At 42.5% G+C, this 24,859-nt stretch overlaps 2 protein-coding genes, 1 long non-coding RNA gene and 1 pseudogene across 3 annotated transcripts in view; all 4 read left to right on the forward strand.

Moving 5' to 3' along the window:
• The window catches only part of LOC111956357 (SLAM family member 8-like), an 83,088-nt gene that overhangs the window by 56,738 nt on the left and 1,491 nt on the right, over nucleotides 1-24,859 (forward strand). The gene's annotated exons all lie outside the window — the stretch shown is intronic.
• On the forward strand, nucleotides 8,918-11,239 carry LOC139023367 (Fc receptor-like protein 4; annotated as a pseudogene).
• Nucleotides 11,850-12,285, forward strand: LOC111952656 (uncharacterized). The gene is made up of 3 exons (XR_002875768.3): nucleotides 11,850-11,938; nucleotides 12,026-12,091; nucleotides 12,221-12,285. It is a non-coding gene; the product is annotated as an uncharacterized lncRNA (long non-coding RNA).
• LOC112067856 (SLAM family member 8-like) lies at nucleotides 14,528-24,782 on the forward strand. The gene is given in 4 exon segments (XM_024134614.2): nucleotides 14,528-14,552; nucleotides 14,555-14,599; nucleotides 23,893-24,195; nucleotides 24,432-24,782. Coding segments are annotated over 4 exon segments (651 nt in total). The 3' UTR covers nucleotides 24,710-24,782.

Consider the following 24,859-nt stretch of genomic DNA (forward strand, 5'->3'; position numbering starts at 1 on the left):
TTGTCCTCTCTCTCCAGTCAATCTAGCCGGAACAGCTAGCCAAAGTGGCGCGAACTCTCCTTCCTGAAACATTACGCAGACAAAGCAACACGCCTAACGTCCCGAAAAAAAATTCAATAAATCTATAAAACCTATATTGAAAAAACATACTTTTACGATGATATTAGTCACATTTATCAAATAAAATCAAAGCCGGAATATTAGTCGTCTTTATAACGACAGTTTACAGAAGCAATACCAGGTCCCTTCTCACGCGTCCAGGAAAACAGGAAATTTGGCCTCACGTCATGCCAAGAGCTGTTTAATTCGACCCCAGATCTAATAATAACTCCACTTCTCCACTCCCTGTTGACATCTAGTGGAAGTGTATGAAGTGCATGTTATATCTGATATATATGAAGGCCATTTATGAGGCAGGCCCTAGAACAGAGCATCGGATTTCATGAGGGATTTCCACTTCTGTCAGGAAGTTTGCTGCCAAAAGAGTTCTGGTTTAACTCACAGATATAATTCAAAAAGGTTTAGAACTTATGAGAGCGTTTTCTATCCAATAATAATAATAATGTATGCAATTGTACGAGCAAGGAATTGAGTACGTGAGGCCGTGAAGGATGGGCACCTTTTCTCCAGTTACTTCCAATACTGCCCCTGCAGCCATAAGAAGTTAAAAACATATCTACTGTAATCTTTACCGTATCATGATAAAAAAAAGAGTTGTCAGGAGAAAGCTGACTGAAAGGACTTAGTCCCGTTCTAGATCGAATTTGTATTGTTGATTGTTATTTCGGTCTGCCGGTATAAAACTATGTGCCACCATGTGACCTTATTTACCGACCTATATGTCTGTACCTGTTTGGCATCTTTTCCCACGTTTGGAGGCCAAGAGTGGAAACTAACTTTTGGTCCCCAGCTACCTAGGTGTCAGGTAGAATGTAAAAAACTACCAGGCCACTTCGATCTTCTTACCAAAGCCAACAGTATGTTTTCAGACATAATTACACAGCAAATCACAGCCAAAAAAACGCCAATGGGCATGCTTTGTAATGTTTCTTAAACAAGAAAATGAATTACTACGTATAGTGCTTTCGGAAAGTAGTTCAGACTCCTTCAACTTTTTTCACAAGTTATGTAAGCATGTCTAAAATGGATTAAATCGTTTTCGCGGCTCATCAATCTACACACACAAACGCACATAATGACAAAGCAAAAACCAGGTTGTAGAATGTTTGCGTTCCTTCATATATATGAGAAAAAGCTATACTCGAGTATGTTGGCATACTATAGGCCTCTCAAACTCAACTTCTGGACCTCGAAGGCCAGGTTCCACTGCATTTTTTCCCATTGTTTCCCTCTAATCAGGGACCTGATTTAAGACCTGGGACACCATGGAATTGTGTGGCAATTAATATCTTAGTTAAAACAAATTGTGATTTATCTTCAAATGCTCTAATTGGTTGTACGACCATGCAGAAATTTTCAGTTTATTGACAAGAACAAGCAGAGTAGTGTGGAGATATCTGTCACCATCCTAAACGCTGTGAAATATAATTTTGGGATAATCAAAAGAGAATAGTAATTTTCAGCTGTTGAGGCGGTTGTACAAAACCAGAAAGTAAAAGACTGAAGAATTAAAACTTAAAGATAAACGGAAAGCATAAAAATAGCGCAACATAGAACAGATCCTACTTTAGAGTGAGATCTTTTTAGGTCCTGCTTTCAATGAGAGAATGACACTATAACTCACATCTCTATGTGAAAATTGTCGGGTTCCGCCCCAAAAAGTACAATCAATTGCCCGCCTAAATAATCCATAATAATAAGCCTAATATCATTATCTATCTTAATCATGATTAATGGCTGCTGGCTATGTGGCTAGATAGCGTGTGTGTATATTTTTGTATGTGCTAGGGTCTAGACTACAGGTGTTCAGTGCTTAATTTGTAAATCGGAGGTGCCGGAACAAAAAGTGAGAGTGGGATGACCCGACAGGAGCTCTGGAGAGATTATTACTTTTTTAATAAGTAAGAGGCAGCTTACAGTAAAGTGTTATAAACGGGAACTATTTTTTTGTAGCCTTAGGACCTGGGAAATGTGGCCTTTGTATAAATGCATTTCATGCATCTACGTAATTTACATGACTCGGAGACTACTTGCAGAATGTTATTAATAACCACAACAAACATTATTTGGAAAATGTCCAGGCTACTTTGACACTGAGCCAAGATTGAGGAATCTGAGATAAAATAAAAACAAACCCTGTCTTGACATCCATCAATAGCCTAAACCTAGGCGGTCTGTGGAGACACATATTGATAGCCACAATATGAAGGAGTAAACTTAATAGTCCTACAAAATTGATATCCAGTTATCCGCAGTATAGTATCGCATGAGTTAAAACCCTGGGGAAAGCCAAGACAGAATCCTAAAACAACACATACAACCATGTGTTGTTGATAAATTTGTGTTGTTGCTCTATAATCTGTTTAGTGTTGTATTATATAGAAAATCACCAATCAACATGAATGAGTGGTACCATTTAAATCTTTCTTGGACGTGCAATCAGATTTGCCAGTTCTTGCGTGAGATGTTACCCACTCTTTTACATTCATCTACCACTGTGATCAGTACTTTCCTGGGTTATTACTTTGAACAGTTGACAGACTAACTCAAGAACATCTACATGCAGTTGACCTCCAAATAGCTACAACATAAACCAAATGATAAACATCCATGACGTCAAACCTTTGACACCTCTCTAGTGCATTAAAGATGTACTGAACATGTCAACATGACCAGGTATGATAAAATATAATATTGACTTCACTTTTTGTACAACTATGTTTTATCCACTAAGTTTCTTCTGATATATACTATAGTTTCTCTTCCCCACAAAAGACCACACAGTCATTGATGTGTCCATTCTTTTACAGTAACAGGAAGTTGTGTAGAGATGAACATGAATCAGATGCTATTTTTTCTGTTTCTCTTTTAGCATCTGTACCTTTCTAATCTGTCAAAGCCCCATTCGTGTCACAGCCACAGGAACTGTAGGGTCCAGAAGACTTGCCAGAGGCTTAGAATGGAGTACACTTTATGTGCAACTCTGAGAGATGATGATGATTCATGTATTCTCTGATTTTGAATATTGTTAGCTAACTATTTCCTTTATTGGACAGAAAATGTTTCATTCATAGAATGAATGACGTTGTTTGGTTACACTGTGTTTACCGACTGCAGAGAAATGGAGTTGTTGGTCACTACAGCTTTAATCAGGTTGTAGCATGAGCCTGAGAAACATATAATATAAACTAATATGATGACATAGAGAGATGAAGGAATAAGGGACAGACCCAGTAGACTGAGGGATTATGTTGTTGCTAAGTGACCAATCAAATAAAAAACTTTGTTCAATCAGTTAAACAAAGCATATTAATTATAAGTGTAGACAATATATTCAGTAAACAAAAAAAACATATTTGATTATGTGTGGGTACATGTGTTTGTGTGTGTGAGTGAGAGTTAGGCTACATGAAGGGGATTATTGGGTAGTTTGGTTCATCAGGCTGACCCCCTGTCACGGCCGTCAAAAGGAGGAGACCAAGGTGCAGCGTGGTGAAGTACATATTCCTTTTTATTAGAAATGACGCCGACAAAAACAATAAACAATACAAAACAACGTGAAGTTAAGAGCTATGTGCCACAAACAACGTTACTTCCCAAAAAGACAGGTGGGAAAAAGGGCTCCTAAGTATGGTTCTCAATCAGAGACAACGATAGACAGCTGTCCCTGATTGAGAACCCTACCCGGCCAAAACATAAAATACAAATAATAGAACATAGAATACCCACCCCAACTCACACCCTGACCAACCAAAAATTATTGATTGATTATTTTCGATATTGTGATCCACAAGAATGTGGAGTAGTTACAGGCCTGTCCCTGAAGGGGGCGATAAGAAACCCCAGAGTTTACCATAGTATACAAACTAAAGGTGAAGTCTGTAACTGCTTCCCCTGTAACCTTTCTCCTGGTTTCTTCACAAATGTTGTACATGTGTCCCACACTCTACACTCTACAACATACCACTTAGATATTTTTAGAGGTAAATAGTTAACGAAAATAGATTATGTATTCAACATGTAATGATGTGAAGCTAAATGAACCTCTAGACTTTAACCTGGAAACCCAGTTCCCCAGTTACATTTGAAACTCCTGCTTTAGTTGACTCACTCATCTCGTGTTCTCTGTCAGTGGTAATAAATAACACACAAATCAAATGTTATTTGTCACATCCGCCAATACAAAAGTGAAATGCTTACTTACAAGCCCTTACCAACAATGCGGTTTTAAGAAAATACAAAAAAATATAAATATATATATATATATAATGTATATAAAAATTAATTAATAAATAAGTAAAAAAAAATTTAAAAGAAAAGCAATTGAAAAAAGTTTAAAATAATGACAAAATAAACAATAGGCCAAACACAAACAATATACACACACAACACACACACACCACACACACACACACACACACACACACACACACACACACACACACACACACACACACACACACACAACACACACACACACAACACATACACCTATCACACACACAAACAACACACACATAATACAGTACATGAACAATAGCCCTGATACACAGCACATATATAAAACAAATTGAAATACAACCATAAACAACACAATAACAAACATATCTATGTAGACAGTAGCTAACTAAACGTATTACTCAGAACCGTCTGAGGTGTGTGTGTGTGTGTGTGTGTGTGTGTGTGTGTGTGTGTATATTGTTTGTGTTTGCCTATTGTTTCTTTTTGTCATTATTTTAAACTTTTTTCAATTGCTTTTCTTTTAGTCAATTATTTTTTTACTTATTTATTCATTTATTTTTATGAGTGAGAGAGAGAGTGATTGAGAAGTGAGAGGTGGCTGGAGATGTCCATTTCCATTGTGCCACAACTGAGGTTAGCTGGCTTGGCTTGACACCTGACAACTGAGCAGAGGTTTGAGGGAAGGCCTACACTTACTTATCTATCTATTTTTACATTTCTCAAGAATCTTTCTCTCTGTTTTTCTGTGTGCGGTGAAGAGGTGTGATCTCAGAGTGAAGTGGTGGGATCTAAGCAGACTGTCATCATATAGGAAGTAAAGGGGTTTGTTAGGACTGTAGTCATAGAGAAAGTCACTTGTCTGTGGGGACAGAATGGAGCACACCTTGCTCTGTTTGCTGCTATGTAAGTACTGAGTTAGTGGGTTTGTTAATGAACACTAATTACCTGATTTACTAAGAATTTAAAGGAAAAGGGAATAAGACATTAATCAAAATGAAGACAGTTTCATGCTTTAGGTTTGTTTTTGGTGTTTTATCCCTTATTGAGAAAATATTAGTAAATGGCACTCAAAGAAAGTGACCACCCTACATTGATGTTGCATCTCTGTYAGAACCTGAGCTTGTATAGCCGATGCCATGCAGACCTGGTTAGTGTGGTGGTGTGCACTTAACCAAGTCATTACTCAGGAACTAAAGAGTGGTGTTAACTCAATGGTTGCAAAATGTGTTGTCAATGACAATGAATATAAAATGCAATATTTGTTGGATGTGTTGTATAATCAAGTTGTGATTATTGTAAACGGTTGAGGGTTCCTTCGCTACAGTTATAGTAAACTGTGTTTAGAGATTAATGCGTGGTGTTTTGGTGTTTTTGGTCTCTGTACACTCTCTGTGTGCAGAACATGGGAAGTCAGCGGCCATTTAAAGCTGCCGTCCGTAATTCAATCTACCACAAAATGGCCACCCTGACACTTTTTAAGGTATATGGCTGGGATGGGAATAAGGAAATTCATCCATCTACATTGTTTACAATAATTGTCATAAAATAACCATATATTTCGGTTTATGATGGGATCAGACAGTTTTGAGGGAATTAAAAGTTATACTCTTCAAGAATAAATGCCTACGACTAATTTAATGATAAAAAATGTGTATAGAAATCATAGATTGCACCTTTAAAATAAAGTACAGAATGGATTTGGTAATCAGTAACATGATTATGGCATGTTATTATTTATTTCAAGTTAATATTGAAGCAATGTGACTTTCTTTGTTGTAGTGCTGAGTACACACATCTACTCTGGACACTCTGAAGATGATGATGGTACATATTTGAACAACCTGATCAAGCCTCAAACTCTTAATGCTTCATCAAATTTATTTGTGATTTTTAAAGCTTTTTGACGAGACATATTTTAGTTTTGAATGTCTCAAAAAAACAATTGTATCATGCTGGTTTTATTTTGTGCAGGAAAGGCAAAGGCTGTTCTGACCATATACCCCACACCTCCCAGAATCAGTGGAGAGTCTGTCACTCTCAGATGTTACACTACAGAGGGGAGAAGTCACTGACTGGGAATACACATGGCGCAAGGATGTTGTAGACACAATCAATAGGAATCATGAATATGAGATCATGAGGTTAAGATTTCAGACAATGGTGACTACTGGTGTCTGGGTAACATATTGATCAGAAGAAATATTCTGAGTGGAGTGATGCAGTCAGACTACGGTAACAGGTATATCATCTTATCTCTCAAGTGCCTCCATGCCCAAAACCACTTGACATAGATACATCTCTCTACATTAGTGTCACTGGTGAGCTCACTATTAATCTTCAATCACTATCTGGACTTTATGAATTTTGAGCCAATGAGGGTTAATCTAAATACAGATATACTGTGTACACTGTAAATTCTAACTGAATAGAGTCAACATACCCCTATTTAAAATAAACTTTAATCAAAACTTAAATGCAACAGCAAATATTTAAAATGACCAAGCATGAATCCAGATGTTTTGATATTCTGCTCTCTGTTTCTTAGCTCTTCCTGAAACTACACTGACCATAACACCAACCCTGCATACAATGGAGAGACAGTAACTCTGACGTGTTCAGTGGGTCTACAGTGGCTGGAGTTACATGTACAAAGCAAAAAAAAAAAAGTAGTGACCTTGTCTGGCAGACACACTACAACAGGAGCCACCTTCACCATCAGTAGAGCTGCTGAGTCTGACCAGGGTCTCTACTGGTGTCAGGGAGAGATCCAGTCCAGATCCATATCATCAATATCAGTATCCTGTCACTATCACTGTGAAAGTGAGTTACTTTATGTGTTTTTTTATCAAACAAATGGACACTATTATATTTGAGTCAATCATGTAGATGTGGTCTGTGTGTCAGTATGAATGGAAAATGAATAGTTACAGTACTACCTACAGAAGTAAGATCATACGTGGAAGATTTGTGCTCTGACTGCATGTCTTCATATATAACTGTGTTTCCACAGCTCTGCCCACGGCTCAGTGAAAGCCTCTCCACGCGGTCCCCTCTATTTTGGAGAGACAGTCACTCTGCAATGTGACATATCGACTACAGAGACTGGACGTACCGCTGGCACAGAGACAACCACTGCTTCCATTCCGACCGAAACCACCACCACATGCCTCTGACAGGAGAAACTCAGCCTACCCAATCGTTTACCCCCGTGTGCACTGAACCAGGCTGGTCGACCAAGAGTAACCAATGGAGCTGCTCTCAGAGAAGACACAGGACTAACGTATCGCGTCTCACTCTCTGACCGCGAAGTACGAATTTGATTCTCCTGGTCTAGTGCATTTAACTCTACACATCGTATGATACTCTGCTGATGCATGCATTACTTATAATAAATGTCTATAAACGCGAATCAAGGCATTTACTATATCTTTTTTCAAAAAATGTTCGAGAATGATTAACGATACGTGTGTACATAGAATATTTTTTATTTTCATTTTAAATACACGATAAAACAGAATGGCTTATTTTTACTTTTATATATAACAACAACCTAAAAATCCAAAGGAGTTGTAACAATACTCTATTATCTCCCAATTTCAAATAAATGACCTAAATCAAGCGTTCCTAATATCTAGTATAACGCACCAATAATACATATGGTACCATAACAACAAGTCTATAAAGATAAAGTCTTTAAGAAAGCTTGTTTCCAAACACTACAAGGCGCTTGTAAATCACACGTATTTGCGATGATTGTTGTAAAACTCAAATGGCCTACTTGATTCCTAGTAAATCACTTCCTGAACCTCCAAAAGCGCTCTTACCTACTTTGATCCACAGTCACCATCACAACACCCCAGAAGCATTAACACCAATCGCGAATGAACAGCACCAGATAACCCTGCGTGACGTCGTTCTACAATTAGGTGGAGGGGACAGGTAATCCTGCCAACTTGTTCCTGAGGAAGTGTATGACGCATCTACGTAATCAGAACGTGGAAACGAGATAATCAAGTAAGAAAGTAGTGACACTGTGGCCGTGTGCAGACCACACTACACAAGGATCTCAACCTTCACTTAAAAAACAAGCTTTGTCAAAGAGTCTGACACACAGAGGAATACCGTTTTCGTCTGACTCCCGCCTGTCAGCGAGAGCAATCCACTAGCTCCAGTAACCTCACATCCATCATCATATCAACAATTCAGTTATTAACCTAAGGTCACTATCACTGTCCGAACATTGAGTGAGCGTGACGCAGTGGTTGTGTGTGTGTTGAACTGTGGTCGAGAGTGAATAGTTCCAGTCCAATGCCGCATATCAGTGGTCCCATGATCCGATGTCCGTGTAGTGCCTCCTTGCCGTGTAATGCGTGAGCAGAAACCTGGAGTGTGGTTGGGTTGGTGTGTTGTGTTGGTGTGGTGTGTGTGTGTGTGTTGTGTGTGTGTGTGTGTGTGTGTGGTGTGTGTGTGTGTGTGTGTGTGTGTGTTGTGTGTAGACATCACTGTATATGCTAGTATCTGATAGATTGTCGTTGGTTAGAGTTCGTAGACAGTTCAGACTGCATACTGTATGTTCAGAAATGACAACTTATGATATGGTCATGTTGTGATGAATGATGATCAACATTATTTTACATTCTAAGGTGTGTGATTATGTTTATTTTCTGTGTTGTGTCTGTGCAGAGAGACCTGTGGCTGTTCTGACCCTTCAACCCATCTGGCCCCAGATATTCAGTGGGGAGACTGTCACTCTCAGTTGTGACATTCAAGGGGGAGAAGAGATTGAGTATGTTTTTTATAACAGTGGGAAGTCGGTCTACACCAAAACAGAGCCTGAGTACAGAATCAGTCCTGCAAATAATGGTCTATATACCTGTGAAGGTCTTCAGAAAACAAATGGCTTAAAACACTCCCAGACAAGTAATGCTATACAATAGACCGTGTTAGGTAAGTCTGTTTTTATGGGATTGAAATAGAAAGACAGAAGGGCTGAGGTCAAATAGCAGACAGTGAGATTAATGATGAAACAAAACTATAGTTAGATTTTGGGGTGAGGTACAATACCATAATAACAAAATGGGTAAACATTTTAAAGACTGAACATTTGATTTGTGTCATTTCCTTCATAACAGATAAACCCCAAGCTGTCCTGAGTGTCTCTCCTCAGTGGCTGAACCCTGGAGACTCAGTTACTCTGAGCTGTGGGGTTAAAGAGTCATCTACAGGCTGGAGGTTCTTCTGGTACCGAACTGTTCCCTACACAGCTGGGTTACTGTCCCTATCGAACAGATCCTACTCTGTAGAGCCTCTATCTGGCAATGGGACTAGTGAAGACTCCTACACTCTGATCCCTGCTGGTCCTAGTCACACAGGAGGATATGTGTGTAMAGCTGGGAGAGGAGACCCAGTCTATGACACACTCTACAGTGAACCTCAGTTTCTCTGGTCAGGAGGTAACTAACCGCATTGAAACTACATTTAATCACATTTAAGTTCCTCTCATGTGTATATATAACTACTGTATACGTTTGTCTCTGTCACTCTTTGTTTCAGATCCGCAACCTTCAGTGTCTCTCAAAATAAGACCTAACAGAACTCAACACTTTACATCAAKGTCTCTCTCACTAAGCTGTGAGGAGAAGAGGAACTCTACTGGATGGAGACTGAAGAGATACAGAGAGAAAGCAGTGGAGTCAGAGTGTGGCTCTAACTGGGGATCAAGAGCAGGGTCCACATGTACCATCAGGTCCACATACACATGGGACAGTGGAGTGTACTGGTGTGAGTCTGGATCAGGAGAGTACAGTAATGCTGTCAACATCACAGTGGATGGTACGTCTGTTGTACAACAGTCACTAACCTTTTTTACATTACAATGTTTGATAATGATGTTCAATTCTGTAACTGAATGGTTGCATCTCAGAAATTACAAGCTCATGTGGGTGATTACTCCAGATTTACAGTATTATTTATATATTATGTTATACAGTTGGCCCTCTGATCCTGGAGAGCCCTCCCTATCCCATAACTGAGGGAGAATCTATGACTCTCAGCTGTACAAATAGATATCAGGAAACAAACCCGAACCCCAAGGTTGATTTCTACAAAGATGGAGTACTCATCAGGAATGATACCACATTAGAGATGACCATCCCTGCAGTTTCCAAGTCAGATGAAGGCTTCTATAAGTGTAAATCTAATGAAGGAGAATCACCAGAGAGCTGGGTGACAGTGATAGGTGAGAAAAACAATTATGATCACATGACCTTTTCATAATATCTGTGGTCAGCTGTGATTTGTAGTGTAAAAAAGCATACTGTAGGTTTGGAGTTACAAGCTCAGAATGGTCATCTGATCTCAAGTCAGTTGTCAAATATATATTCACTTTGTCCACTACTTTATTTATTTTCTACAACTACCTCAGAACCTGATAGTGAATTGCTGTTCTCTCTCCAGGTGTAACTCCTGGACCCTCTACATCAGTCCTAGTAGGAGTGGTTGTGGGCCTGGTTGTTGCTGGTGTTCTACTGGCCATTCTCCTGGTACTGCTGTGTCGATATAAAAACGCCGGAGGTGAGACTTTTATCAATTCARATTTATCTTTTTYGTTCATGTTTAGGAGAAAAATGTCTAATTACAAAAGTTTAAAACAATAACGAATTGATACAGTATAATATTATGCATTTCTCATTACAGGTTCCTGTTGCAACAGAATATTCTGGTGAGTACACCTGTCTTTCAACTTTTCATACAGTAAAATAGAATCTGTGTGTTTCATGACTATTTCTTTCCCTGTAGGCACCCCCAGCCCCAAAGCACCAACCTGGACCCCCAACAGGACCAAGGATCTACCCTGATGCTGGGTATACACGTCTGAAGCATGGTCAGTCTCTCATCCCAGACCACTGTCACTCTCCTCTCTGTAACTTCACATACTGACTTTTCACCATTAACTTTATATAGATTTTACCGTACTCTATGTCCCTAGGCAAGCTGAGGGAAAACCAACCTATTAATCTTTCTCTCTCTTCTTTGACCAACAGGTGGCGCTAACATCTATGATACAATCACACCCTCAGACAGTAATGACAATGATACTGGGAAAGGGAAAGGGGGATACCTAGTCAGTTGTACAACTGAATACCTTCAAATGAAATGTGTCTTCTGCATTTAACCCAACCCCTCTGAATCAGAGAGGTGCGGGGGGGCTGCCTTAATTGACATCCACGTCTTCGGTGCCTGGGGAACAGTGGGTTAACTGCCTTMCTCAMTTGCAGAACGACAGATTTTTKCCTTGTCAGCTCGGGGATTCGATCCAGCAACRTTTCGGTTACTGGCCCAGCAACCTTTCGGTTACTWAACACTAGGCTACCTGTATGTTAAATTTYGCATGAATACAGTATAGAGTTGTTGTTGCTGTTATTCTTCAWWTGTTTWATATMACTAGCATACTAACAGTAAGTAGAGATATTAGTGTATTARCTGTATATTTCAGATGCTGGTGCTGCTACTGCTGGACCAGGTGATGTGATGTATGCCAAGATTCAACTCAAAAAGTGGGACAAGAAAAAGAAAAGTAACTCTCAACTGTCACACAAAATGCAGCAGTGTTTTTTACTCATCAAATTTGATAAAAACATACAAATTCTCTCCCCCTCCTCAGAAATGACAGCTGGTCCAAAAGAAAATCCAGTCTATTCTGAGGTCAAGACAGGGAAGACCACAACAGGTGAGACCCATTCTACAGGTTGGCAGTCAGTGAAATCTAAATGTGTGATTTTGGAGTTTCAAAAAAGATGCAGAATATGCAATAAGCTACTTCCTTTATTTGCTGACTGGAAATTTCAATTTTCAGCAGCAACTGGACCTGTTGATGTGACCTATGCTGAGGTTGACCTTAAACATGAGGCCAAAGTCAAGAAGAAGAAAAGTAAGACTGGACATCCCTCCTTCCATATTCCCCCTATCATACCCTCACACCTCTTTGACCCCATATTGACTAGCTGCATAATATTCTGTATATAACTGTTATATTATTCTGATGTTTTATCCTCACCCCTTACAGAAACAGAAACCCCATCTGAGACAGATTCAGTCTATTCTCAATTGAAGCCAGGTACAGCCCCAGGTAAGACTAATAGCCATATGTGATTGATAATTATAATGATACTAATATGGAATATGGAACTAATTCTCTGATATCAAAGTAAGATGTATTTATTTAAAGTATGTCTCTTTGTTTAATTCTTAACAGTTTATTTGACTGCATGTCCTGAACAACTTTGTGTGGTGACATGTTGCAGGTACCTGAGGGATGGAAGGATGGAGGGATGGAGGGATAGAAGGATGGAGGGACGGAGGGATGGAAGGATAGAGGGTTGGAGGGATGGAAGGATGGAGGGATGGAGGGATGGAAGGATGGAGGGACGGAGGGATGGAAGGACACACCATCAGAGGAGGAGAAGGAACTCGGAACATGGATTTTGTACGCTCAACACACACAAGCAAACACACACATGCACAAACACACACGCAATAACACCTTGTACATTAAGGAGTTCTTATTTTATTTACTTATTTTATTGTATTTAAGCATGGTTTCATTGTGTTTCACTGTAAAAGCTTATTTTTTTTACTATATGGTGCAATGATGATGCATCTTATCTGCAGCTACTGCAGTTGTATCTGCTTTGTATTGTGTATTGAATTTTATTGTTGATTTATTCAGATGATAGAATAACATATTTGTATATGAATTTCCCAAGAAGTATTATTCACGTTTTCTTCTAATGGCCTGTACTTTTACAATATATTTGCATTGTGCTTTTTTAATAAACAATTTTTTATCCACCAGAAGGTATGAGTGCTTTCTTACAGTAAAAAGATATTGTCATCATCATCATCAACTTTTCCATACAACCTCATTTGGTCAAAACTCCTTTAAGCCTAGTATAGATCTTATGCTCCACAATGTGTGAGTTAAAGGGGCAATCTGCTATTTCTACATACATTTATGGACCTAATTATATCTACCCATTGAATCTTGAAGATTATAACATAAATGCCCCATGAGCAAAGTTCAAAAGCCGTACGCCGACCATCAGCTTTGAAACCCATTGAGATGTTCAGAATGACTTTTGGGGGAGAGTGTGCCTGAAAAGAACAGTCTTCTCAATTTTATGATGTCATTATACTCTGCAGGAGTTCTGAGGAGCTAGTAACCTACGTACGATGACTACCAGTTCTCCCATATTGCCTCCTCATCCTACAGACAGGTCATAACGATTAATGACATTAGTGGTGTATGCCTCTGACTGATATTTTCAGTGTCCTGCATGGCCCGGAAGGTCACTGTTCCAGTTAGGGGTTTCTGTGTCTATGTGTTTATGTCTAAGTGGTCAGACAGACACCCGGCAGCCAGGTCATTGTCACTGCCCTGAAGAACAGTCCAGGAAGTGACATCACCACAAGCTGTTATATGAAACGTAGAAGGGGGGCTCTATCAGTAACCTGGGACCACTACCTTCGAAAAAGTTGGCAGTGTTTCATGTCCTCAGTCACACTGACCTATGAGCATGCAGAAGAAGTCATGCAAACCACTTCTGCGGCATATGAAGCCAAGAGGAACTGCAAGACACTGTGTATGACTTTTTGCTCTCTCTCGCTCGTCTCTCTAACCCCCCCCCTCTCTCCCCCTCTCTCTCTCTCTGTCTTTCTTTCTCTTTCTCTGTCTCGGTCTCAATCTCGCTTCTGTCTTTCTCTCTCTTCTCCGAGCCGTCTATCTAGCTCCTTCCTCTTCTCCTGCAACATTGATGGTCTGCTCATAAAGTAACAAGCTACCGTGTTCTGTGAACACCATGACCATTAACCACACCACAGCAGCAGCTAGGAAACACATGCTCCAAACCACCACCATCAGACTGATCAACACAGTGACAGACCCCAAACACACCACGCCTCATCTAATCTCTCTAGTGGGTAGAATGTGACTTATTTTTCAGCTAACATACAGGAATTATTTATAGAACAGCAGCCTCATCAAAAGGAAGTCTCTGCTCTTTCTCTCTCTGTCTCTTTGTGTGTTTTGGATAGTCAACTGCTAGCTACCAGTGACAGTGATAGAAAGGACAATCAGCCAGAGGAAAACAGCCAACGCCTTAAAGAGATGTCTGGTGGTCCCATCTCCTGCTTCTCAAACAGGGAATACTACTTCTCCTACTCTCCAACCTCCACTATGGTAAGTTCTGTAACTATTCTTATTTATTTCAACATTTTAAACACTTAAACCATCAACGAGGATGACACAAACAAGTTTAGAACGTATCCCATTGTGTGGTCCTCTTGAATATACAATAAAACAAAAATACAGTTACACAGTAACATGAACAAAATACATCTCAAATGACATCTCATGAATAGAGAGGAACCGTAAAAGGAATAAAAGATTACCAAGTAACGTTCATTGAAACATTATACTTGCACAGTTTTGAAGCATTTGTGCACATAAACCATGTCTTAAGGCAGCCTTCTCAATAGTGGGGGGCGCCCCCCCTGGAGGGGCGCGCTCAGTCCGTATGGTACTATTCATTCAACGACAGTAATGGTACATACATTCAAAGCGACACAAGGAGCACAATCACGCCCAAAAAACAGTGAGAACACCCTACCTACAGTATGACTCTTATCTGGAGGTAGAGGAGAACGCAAAACCACCTGCCTCTAATAAAGCCCATCACCAGTGCACACAAACCAACATGAAACAGATAACAGATAGACCCACACCAAAAGACCACATGCCTGCACCTCGAACACTACAAAAACAAATAAAGACAGGTCAGGACCGTTCCAGAACCCCCCCTCATAGGTCGAACGCCGTGGCCGCACCCAGCCACAAAGTCCAGGCGTGAGGGGTCTGGTGGGCAGTTGAGCACCGGTGGTGGCTCTCCGGCTGCTGGACGCTGTCCCCCACACCACCATAGTCACTTCCCCGCTTCTGTCTTCCCCTCCCAATGACCACCTAAAACTACACATCCCCTAACAATTGGAATGCCAGCACCGGACAGAGGCAGCCCGGGAGAAGGGGCGCACCGGGACAAAGGGGCAGCACCCGGGAACGGCATCGGGCAGCCGGGACAGGGGCGAGCACCGGGACAAGGGCAGCACCGGGATAAAGAGGCAGCACCGGGACAAGGGGCAACACCGGGACAAGGGAGCAGGTCCAGGCTGATATACTCTGGCAATCCTGCTGAGGGCTCTGGCAGATCCTGGCTGGGACGACTCTGGCATGACCTGGCAGATCTGGCTGAGGGACTCTGGCAGAGTCCTGGCTGAGGGACTCTGGCGATCCTGGCTGAGGGACTCTGGCAGATCCTGGCTGAGGGACTCTGGCAGATCTGGCCTGAGGGACCTGCGCCTGGCAAGGGTTGAATGCTGGCTGAGGTACTCTGGCAGGTCCTGGCTGACGGCTGGGCAGGTCCGGCGACCGGTCCTGGTCTGGTGACGGCTCCGCGCAGGTCCTGGCTGACGGCTCGCAGGTCCTGGCTGGACGTGCTCTGGCAGGTCCTGGCTGGACGGCTGCTGGCAGGTCCTGGCTGCGAAGCTCTGGCGAGGGTCCTGCTTGGACGGCTCTGGCAGGTTCCTAATGCGGACGGCTTCTGGCATGTCATGGCAGATACGGCTCTGGCTGGTCATGGCAGGAGACGGCTCTGTGGCTGTCATGGCAGGACGGCTGATGGAACGGGCTCTGGCTGGTCATGGCAGGACGCGTCTCTGGCTGGTCATGGCAGGACGGGCTCTGTAGGGAGGAGAAGGAGAGACAGCCTGGTGGGGTGGTCTAGGCACTGGCTGCCGCTGGAGAGGAGGAAACAGCAGAGAGAGAACCCGGAGAGGACAGCCTGGTACGGGGGGCCTGCCACGGAGGACTGGTGTACATGGGGGTGGACCGGGTCTACGGCACCGTGGAAGGCAGGACACTCTCCCTCTGAGCACCGACGCCTCCCCAAGCCCCTACGAGGGTTGCATGTCCGCGTAGCCCTGCCAGTGCGGCGAGGTGGAATAGCCCGCCACTGGGCTAGTGCAGTGCGAAGCCGGGGACTACCACCTGTAAGGGTCTCGGTGCCATGTAACGCGGCGCCGGAGGAGACGTACTGGAGGCCAGATAGCGTTGGGGGCCGGCTTCAGTGACGATCCGGTGGTCTTCGATGCCCAGCTTAGGCCCTCCAGTCGGCAAGGTTTGGAATAGCCCGCACTGCGGCTATCGCACGCGTAAAACGTGCTGGGGACACTGTGCGCTTTACCGCATACACGGTGTTTACAGTACGCTACGCCTTCTACCTCCACGGTACGCAGGGGAGTTGGCTTCGGGTACATCTACCCGGCTTTTGCCACACTCGCTCGTGTGCCCCCCCCCAGAATTTTTGGGTCTTGACTCACTGGGCTCGCCAACCGTCGCCGGCATCTGCCCGCTCTCATACCAGCGCCTCTCAGCCTTCGCTGCTTCACAACTCCTCCTTGGGACGCGATATTCCCCTGGCTGAGCCCAAGGTCCTCTACCATCCGGATCTCCTGCCACGTCCAGGAGTCCTTTTTGCTTCTGTTGAGCATTCCTGTGCCGCTTGTCTTATCGTGGTGGGTGATTCTGTAAAGGGCTGTCTCTGCTCGCTCATCCTCGGACGAGGAGAGGAGAGAAGGCATCTGACCAAAACTGGCAGCATATTCGGGAAGTTAGCCATCGTTTTATTATTAACGATGCGAATGGCAACACGAAACAAAACACTTTCAATATAGCAAAACAAGAAAACGACGTTGAGTCGAAACCTGAACAATAACTACCATAACTAACGTAAACTCACGGACAAGGAATCAGACGACACAAATAACGAACAGCCAAACAGTCCCGTATGGTACAGTACAGTCAACGACACAGGAGAACAATACCTCACAAACAAACAGTGAGAAACCTCCTAAATATGACTCTTAATTAGAGGAGAACGCCAAAACACCTGCCTCTTAATTAAGAGCCATACCAGCACCACAACCACATAGAAACAGAGTCACCATAGACTGCCACACCAAACCACATGCCCTGACCTAACAACACATACAAAGACAACATAAAACAGGTCAGACCGGTTACACCTTAAGAGACACCATGGAAAAATATTTAACCAGGATAGAAAAGAAAGTGGCGGAGAAGACGGAGATAATGAGGACAAACGTAAGTCTCTCCTGAAGTAAGGACGAGGAAATATGCACGACGCGTCATGTACTGCGCTTGTGCTTCAATGTGACTACCGGTGGGACGAGTGAGGAAAGACCGTCTATGTTTGACTGTGTCTAAAAATGTTGGCAGCGGACAGCATGAAGCCAAATAAATTAAGGCGGTCACTTAAAGACATTACATCTCGAATCACGCTGATAATCCGCTTTAGTTTTTTCAGCGAAAACGTGCGCCGAAATTGCAACAATCGTCCCGCTGTTGTGAATGCTACTTCAGTAACACAGCTGAGACTGTTAGCGATCATTACTAAGGTGGCGTAACAAATTGCTCAGTGGCTGATACTCACCTGCAGCCTAGACATGGTCTCTGTCATGCTGGATGACGCAAGTGCTGCAAAAATAAAAACTATTCCTCATTTTTTTTTTTTTTAAATCAGCACACAATTGTTTTATTCATTTTGTTTTATAGGTCAGTGTTTCATATATTGTGCTCTGAGTTAATGTTGCTGATCAATTTGAATGTATTATTATTCACTTGATTTATATTTATTTTATTTTTTTGTCATCAAATGGTCCAAAAATGTTTACAGTTTAAATAAGGCTTGAATTTTTTTTAACATTTCAGGCAAATTGATGCACTTTAAGTCTTTCTGTTACAGACTAAAAACAATGTTAATTAAAGTTATCTTTGTTGTAAGTTGATCTATTTTCTTCTTTTTTCTTTTTTTGTTTTCTTTTAATGTTAATAAGGATACAATGTTATGGCAGAGGTGTACTTAATAACAATTTTTATAGACAAATTTACACTTTTACAGTCGCGGCGGAGAGTTGGGGGGCGCAAAATGTTTACTTCTTCTCGGGGGGGGCGTAACAGAAATAATTAAAAAGCACTGTCTTAAGGTATTATCAAATCAAATCAAATTTTATTTGTCACATACACATGGTTAGCAGATGATTAATGCGAGTGTAGCGAAATGCTTGTGCTTCTATTCCGACAATGGCAGTATAACCAACAGAGTAATCTAACCTAACAATTGCTCTAACAACTACTACCTTATACACACAAGTGTAAAGGGATTAAAGAGTATGTGCAGTACAGAACGGCATAGCAAGATGCAGTAGATGGTATAGAGTACAGTCAATACGTACATATGAGATGAGTAATGTAGCGGTTAATATAACATAAAGTGGCATAGTTTTAAAGTGGCTAGTGATACTTGTATTACATAAAGATGGCAAGATGCAGTAGATGATATATAGTACAGTAATATCCTATACATATGAGATGAGTAGTGTAGGGTATGTAAACATTATTTAAGTGGCATTGTTTAAAGTGGCTAGTGATACATTTTTCCATACACTTTCCATCAATTCCATTATTAAAGTGGCTGGCATTAGTCAGTATGTTGGCAGCGGCCCCTAAATGTTAGTAGTGGCTGTTTAACAGTCTGATGCCTTGAGATAGAAGCTGTTTTTCAATCCTCGATCCCTGGCTTTGATGCACCTGTACCTGACCTCGCCTTCTGGATGATAGCAGGGTGAACAGCAGGTGGCTCGGGTGGTTGTTGTCCTTGATGATCTTTATGGCCTTCCTGTGACATCGGTGGTGTTAGGTGTCCTGGAGGGCAGGTAGTTTTGAATGCGTTGGTGCAGACCTCACTAACCTCTGGAGAGCCTTACGGTTGTGGGCGGAGCAGTGCCGTACAGGTGGTGATACAGCCTGACAGGATGCTCTCGATTGTGCATCTGTAGAGTTGTGAGTGCTTTTGGTGACAACGAAATTTCTTCAGCCTCCTGAGGTTGAAGAGGCGCTGCTGCGCTTCTTCACAAGCTGTCTGTGTGGGTGGACCAATTCAGTTTGTCCGTGATTGGTACACCGAGGAACTTAAAACTTTCCACCTTCTCCACTACTTCCGTCGATGTGGATAGGGGGGTGCTCCTCTATCTGTTTCCTGAAGTCCCCACAATCATCTCCTTTGCTTTTGCTTGACGTTGAGTGTGAGGTTATTGTTCCTGACACCACACCAGAGGGCCCATCACTCTCCCTGTAGGCGTCTCGTCGTTGTTGGTAATCAAGCCTACCACTTGTACGTGTCGTCCGCAAACTTGATGATTGAGTTGGAGGCGTGCATGGCCACGCAGTCGTGGGTGACAGGGGAGTACAGGAGAGGCGTCAGAACGCACCCTTGTGGAGCCCCAGTGTTGAGCGATTCAGCCGTGGGTGGAGATGTGTGTACCTACCCTCACTCAACCTGGGGGCGGTCCCGTCAGGAAGTCCAGGACTCCAGTTTGCACAGGGTGGGGTCGGAGACCCAGGGTCTCGAGCTTTGATGACGAGTTTGGAGGGTACTATGGTGTTACATTGCTGAGCTGTAAGTCGATGAAACAGCATTTCACATAGGTATTCCCTCTTGTCCAGACTGGTTAGGGCCAGTGTGCAGTGTGGTTGCGATTGCGTCGTCTGTGAACTATTTGGTCGGTAAGCAATTGGAGGGGGTCTAGGGTGGTCAGGTAGGTGGAGGGTGATGATGGTCCCTTGTACTAGTCTCTCAAAGCACTTCAGATGACGGAAGTGACGTGCTACGGGGCGTAGTTCGTTTAGCTCAGTACCTTAGCTTCTGTGGAACAGGAACAATCTGGTGGCCCTCTTGAAGCATGTGGGAACAGCAACTGGGATAGACGGATTGATCTGAATATGTCCTTCAAACACACCATCCACCGCTGGTCTGTCGCATGCTCTGAGGACGCGGCTTGGGATAGCCCGTCTGGGCCTGTGCAGACTTGCGAGGGTTCTGACACGTTTAATGTTTTACTCACCCGGCTGCATGAAGGAGGAGCCGCAGGTTTGGTAAGCGGGCCGTTGTAGTGCGACTGTATTGTCCCTCAAGCGAGCAAGAAACGTATTTCAGTCTGTCCTGGAGCAAACATCCTGGTCCGCGAACAGTGGCTTGTTTTTGCTTTTTGTAATCCGTGATTGACTGAACCCTGCCACATTACTCTCTTGTGTCTGAGCTGTTGAATTTGCGACTCTACTTTGCTTCTCTATTACTGGCACTGTAGCTTGTTTTGGATTGCCTTGCGGAAGGGAAGCTACACTGTTGGGATTCGGTCATTATCTTTTGGTACCTTGCCCCTGGTTAATAAGCAGTGGTTCGCGCTTTCAGTTTCATCACACAATGCTGCCGATCAATCCAGCGGTTCCTGTTTGGGAATGTTTTAATCGTTGCTGGTGGGTACGACATCGTCAATGCACCTTTCTAATGAACTCGGCTCACCGAATCAGCGTATTTCGTCAATTGTTGTTGTTGGAGCGCACTGCGGAACCCTATATCCAATCCAGTGAATCGAAGGCCGTCTTGAAGCGTTGGAATACATCAGATTGGGTCCGGGACCAGCGTTGAAGACCTGAGCGCGGGAGCTTGCTGTTTGTAGTTTTCTTTTTGTAGGTTGGAATGCAACAAAATGGAGTCGTGGTCAGCTTTTCCGAAAAGCCGGGCGGGGGAGGGCCTTATACATGCGTCGCGGAAGTTAGTAATAAATGATCCAAGGTTCTACCCGCCCTGGTTGGCGCCAATCGATATGCTGATGAATTTAGGGAGTTTTGTTGTTCAGATTAGCCTTGTTAAAATCCCCAGCTTACGATGAATGCAAGCCTCGGGGGTGTGTGCGTTCCAGTTTCCTATAGAGTCAGATAAAGTTCGTCAGGGCCATCGATGTGTCTGCTTGGGGTGTAATAATACTGGCTGGATTATAATCGAACAGAGAATTCCTTTGGTGATAATGCGGTCGACAGTTTGATTGTGAGGAATCTAAATCAGGTGAACAGAAGACCTTGAGTTTCCCTGTATGTTGTTATGCATCACACCCATTCTCGTGTAATCATAAAGGCTACACCCCCCCCCTTTCTTACCAGAAAATTGTTTGTTTCGTTCGCGCGATCGTGAAGAACACCAGCTGGCGCACCGATCCCGTTAGCGTCTCTCGAGTGACCATGTTGGAAAGCAAAGACGTTTACAGGTCTCTCGATGCTCCTCTGATGTTACTCTCTGTGCTCGGATTTCATCAAACTTTGTTGTCAATGCAGACTGACATTGGCGAGTAGTATGTGTAGGGAGTGGCAGCGCGATGTGCGCCGTCTCCGAGCCTGACAGAAGCACCGCTTCGTTTGCCCTTTTACGGGCGTCGTTGTTTAGGGTCGCCGGCTGGGATCAGATCCATTGTACTGGGTGGAAGGCAAAACACAGGATCCGCTTCGGAGAGTCATATTTCCTGGTTGTAATGATGGTGAGTTGACGTTGCTCTTATATTCAGTAGTTTCCTCCGACTGTATGTAATGAACCTAAGACTTACCTGGGGTACCAATGTAAAAATAACACATAGAAAAAACATACTATTGCAGAGTTTCCTAGGAATGCGAAGCGAGGCGGCCATCTCTGTCGGCGCCGGAAGTTTTTAACTCACCTTGCGTATTTGATAGATTTTATATGGTTTGTACACCATTCCATTCCACTGCACCAGTGTTAAGGAAAGAGCTTTTTCCACCGCCATGCTCCTATATGAGCCGCGGTCCTATATGGCACCTGGCTTCTGGTGTGATGCTATGAGAGCTGCTAACTGAAATTAAAATGAACCAGCCAGGGTAATGGGGGAAAGGTCATGTACCTTTAAAAACCATCACCAGTTTACATCTGCACCCATCACCAGATCGAACTGGAAGCCAGTTTCAGTTTCCCTGATAATGATCAGGACCAACGTGTGTCCCTATGGCTGAGACTTGAGTATATTATCTCAATTGTTTGTTTTGGGCCGTTTGTATATGTTGTCCTTTCAGCTTTTGTTGTTCATGCCGATGAACCATGAGATAGCAATCATAGTTCCATAAGTGGCCCTGTTCGAGAGATGTTTGCGCAGGGTCCTCATAGTCTCTCTATCCAGGAACTTGGCTACCTTTGCCAGGAACTTGGTCCTGGAGTGAACATTCCCAATGGCCTTCAGAGCCACAAGTTCACATGTCATGTGTTGGTCCAGTTCACATCCCAATGAATGTAACAGAGCATTTTTCCTTCACCGCTACACCATTAAACTTGACCGAGAAGTTGGAAGAGTTGTTCACTTTGTGTTTGGAACCAAACAGGATACATTCTGTTTTGCCTAAATGGATAACCACTTACTGACTTTAGTCAGTTGGCTGCTTAGGGTCTTTTCAATGGTCTCCTTATTCTAATGTGAAACCAAGAGGGTAGAATCATCCCCGAACAGGATCTATTGCATGTGCTTGCTTGCATAATAAAGTAAGGAAAACCATCAGCTTTCTCTAACTTCCTTGTTGGTTTTTACATGGTGTGTGTTGACTGTACATGCCTGGTCGTCAGTGATTGGTTGGATATCTCGAAACATTTGCTTTATTACTGTTTGATAACACCTACATAATACCTATATTCAGGAACATAACATGATGTACTGACTCTGCAGTTTTGAATGAGTGCCGATGGTGTGGTTGGGACCGCAGCTGCTGCAGTGCTTCTAGAACGTAACAGATCTTAAGACCCTGTGCCTAATGGCTGTCATTCATTACATTTAAGGTCATATGGGACTGTATCAAATTATTGTTTCTATTACATAATATGATACATTGCCAGACTTGGTAACTGCAGTTATGTCTTAAATTCTTCAATGAACTGTAACTGTATTTTTTTACTAATTCATGACTGACATTTTTTATAAGGGTTTATAAAACATTACGTCAGACTGATATGTAATTATAATGTTGCCCATGCAGTATATGATGTATTTCTGGTGAATAATTACACAGTAAAAACAGTGGTATTTGTACTTGTGAGCTGAGGAGGGGTTTTCAGATCTACCCCCACTTCTCTTTTCCTGTCATCTCATCCTGTTCTACTGAATGTGGGGGAGGAGTGGACTTTAATTAAGTCAAAAAGGACCCACACACTCAGATACATAAAGATATAAAGTGAAAATATGCAAAGTTCCACGTACAGCATAAATGAAACCTGGAAATGCGCTATATAAATCCAATCAATTATTATCTATTATTGATTAGGTAGGACTTTGCATTGTAGTGTATTATTGTGTAGTTATTCATGTTGGCACACTGTCACAAGTATTACAGTCACACTGTAACATGTATTAGAGTGTAACAATGAGTAATTACATCACTTGCTACATCGTACTTACATGAATAATTATACAGTAATAAGATCATTGTAATATATTGTGCAACCATTGACTGATGTCAGAATTTAGTATTTTTTATTTCACCTTTATAACGTATTTATTTGTGTGTTTCAGGTGTAGGTGTTCCTCTGATCATCAACAAGAGAGTGGGGGACTCCGTGGAGCTGCTGGCAGGCTTAGAGAATGGACATTTGAAATCCTTGGTGTGGAAGTATATGGGAAAGGATATTGCAGAATTCAACTCAGAAGTTGTATATTTACCTGGATCCCAGTTTGAGGGGAGACTAAAGATGAACACCAAAAACTTCAGTTTAACAGTCAGAGAACTGACACTGCAAGACTCAGGGGATTTTCTACTTACAGGCGATGGGGACAAAGGTCAGATTGACAGTAAGACCATCACTCTGAAGGTCCACGGTAGGCTGTTTTCATATTTTTGCATCCTATTTTAAATATCATTCTTATTTATATCCATAACCATGGCTGATGATCTTTAAACTACAACACAGGTTTTGTGGTTTCATACTGACCTTACTCACCATGCTTTGTTAAATATCATCCCATTTTCAAGTCGTCTTTCTCCTTGTGGTATGGCTATGGTAGGGTTCATTTAGAAGACTGATTGAGTCTTTATCTCTCTCCTGGTTGGTCAGAGCCTATATCCAAGGTGGCGATCCAGACAGACATCAAGCTATTGGCCAACCGCTCCTGTACAGTACGGCTGGTGTGCAACGTGTCCTGCTACCCCAACATTACCTACACCTGGGAGAGAGACAATGAGATCTACGGGGACGCCCAGCAGATTTACTTCTCTCTCTCACCAGCAGAGAGAAACATCAGTGTAAAGTGCAACGCCTCCAACCTGGTCAGTTGGAAAACTGCCTCTGCGACAGTAAAGTGTAGAAATGACACAACCACCCCAGGTACCTAGATATCATAATAATCCCTTCCATACACTTTTCAGTGTGCTTATAAGCTTATGTTGTCAAATATAATATGTAATGCATGTGATTACATTGGATGTATATGATATAGAGCCATTTAGTCTTTATCATATTGTATAGTCTAATCATGTGTGTTG

Source organism: Salvelinus sp. IW2-2015, linkage group LG3 (genome assembly GCF_002910315.2).
Source record: "Salvelinus sp. IW2-2015 linkage group LG3, ASM291031v2, whole genome shotgun sequence".
NCBI classification, from domain to species: Eukaryota; Metazoa; Chordata; class Actinopteri; order Salmoniformes; family Salmonidae; genus Salvelinus; species Salvelinus sp. IW2-2015.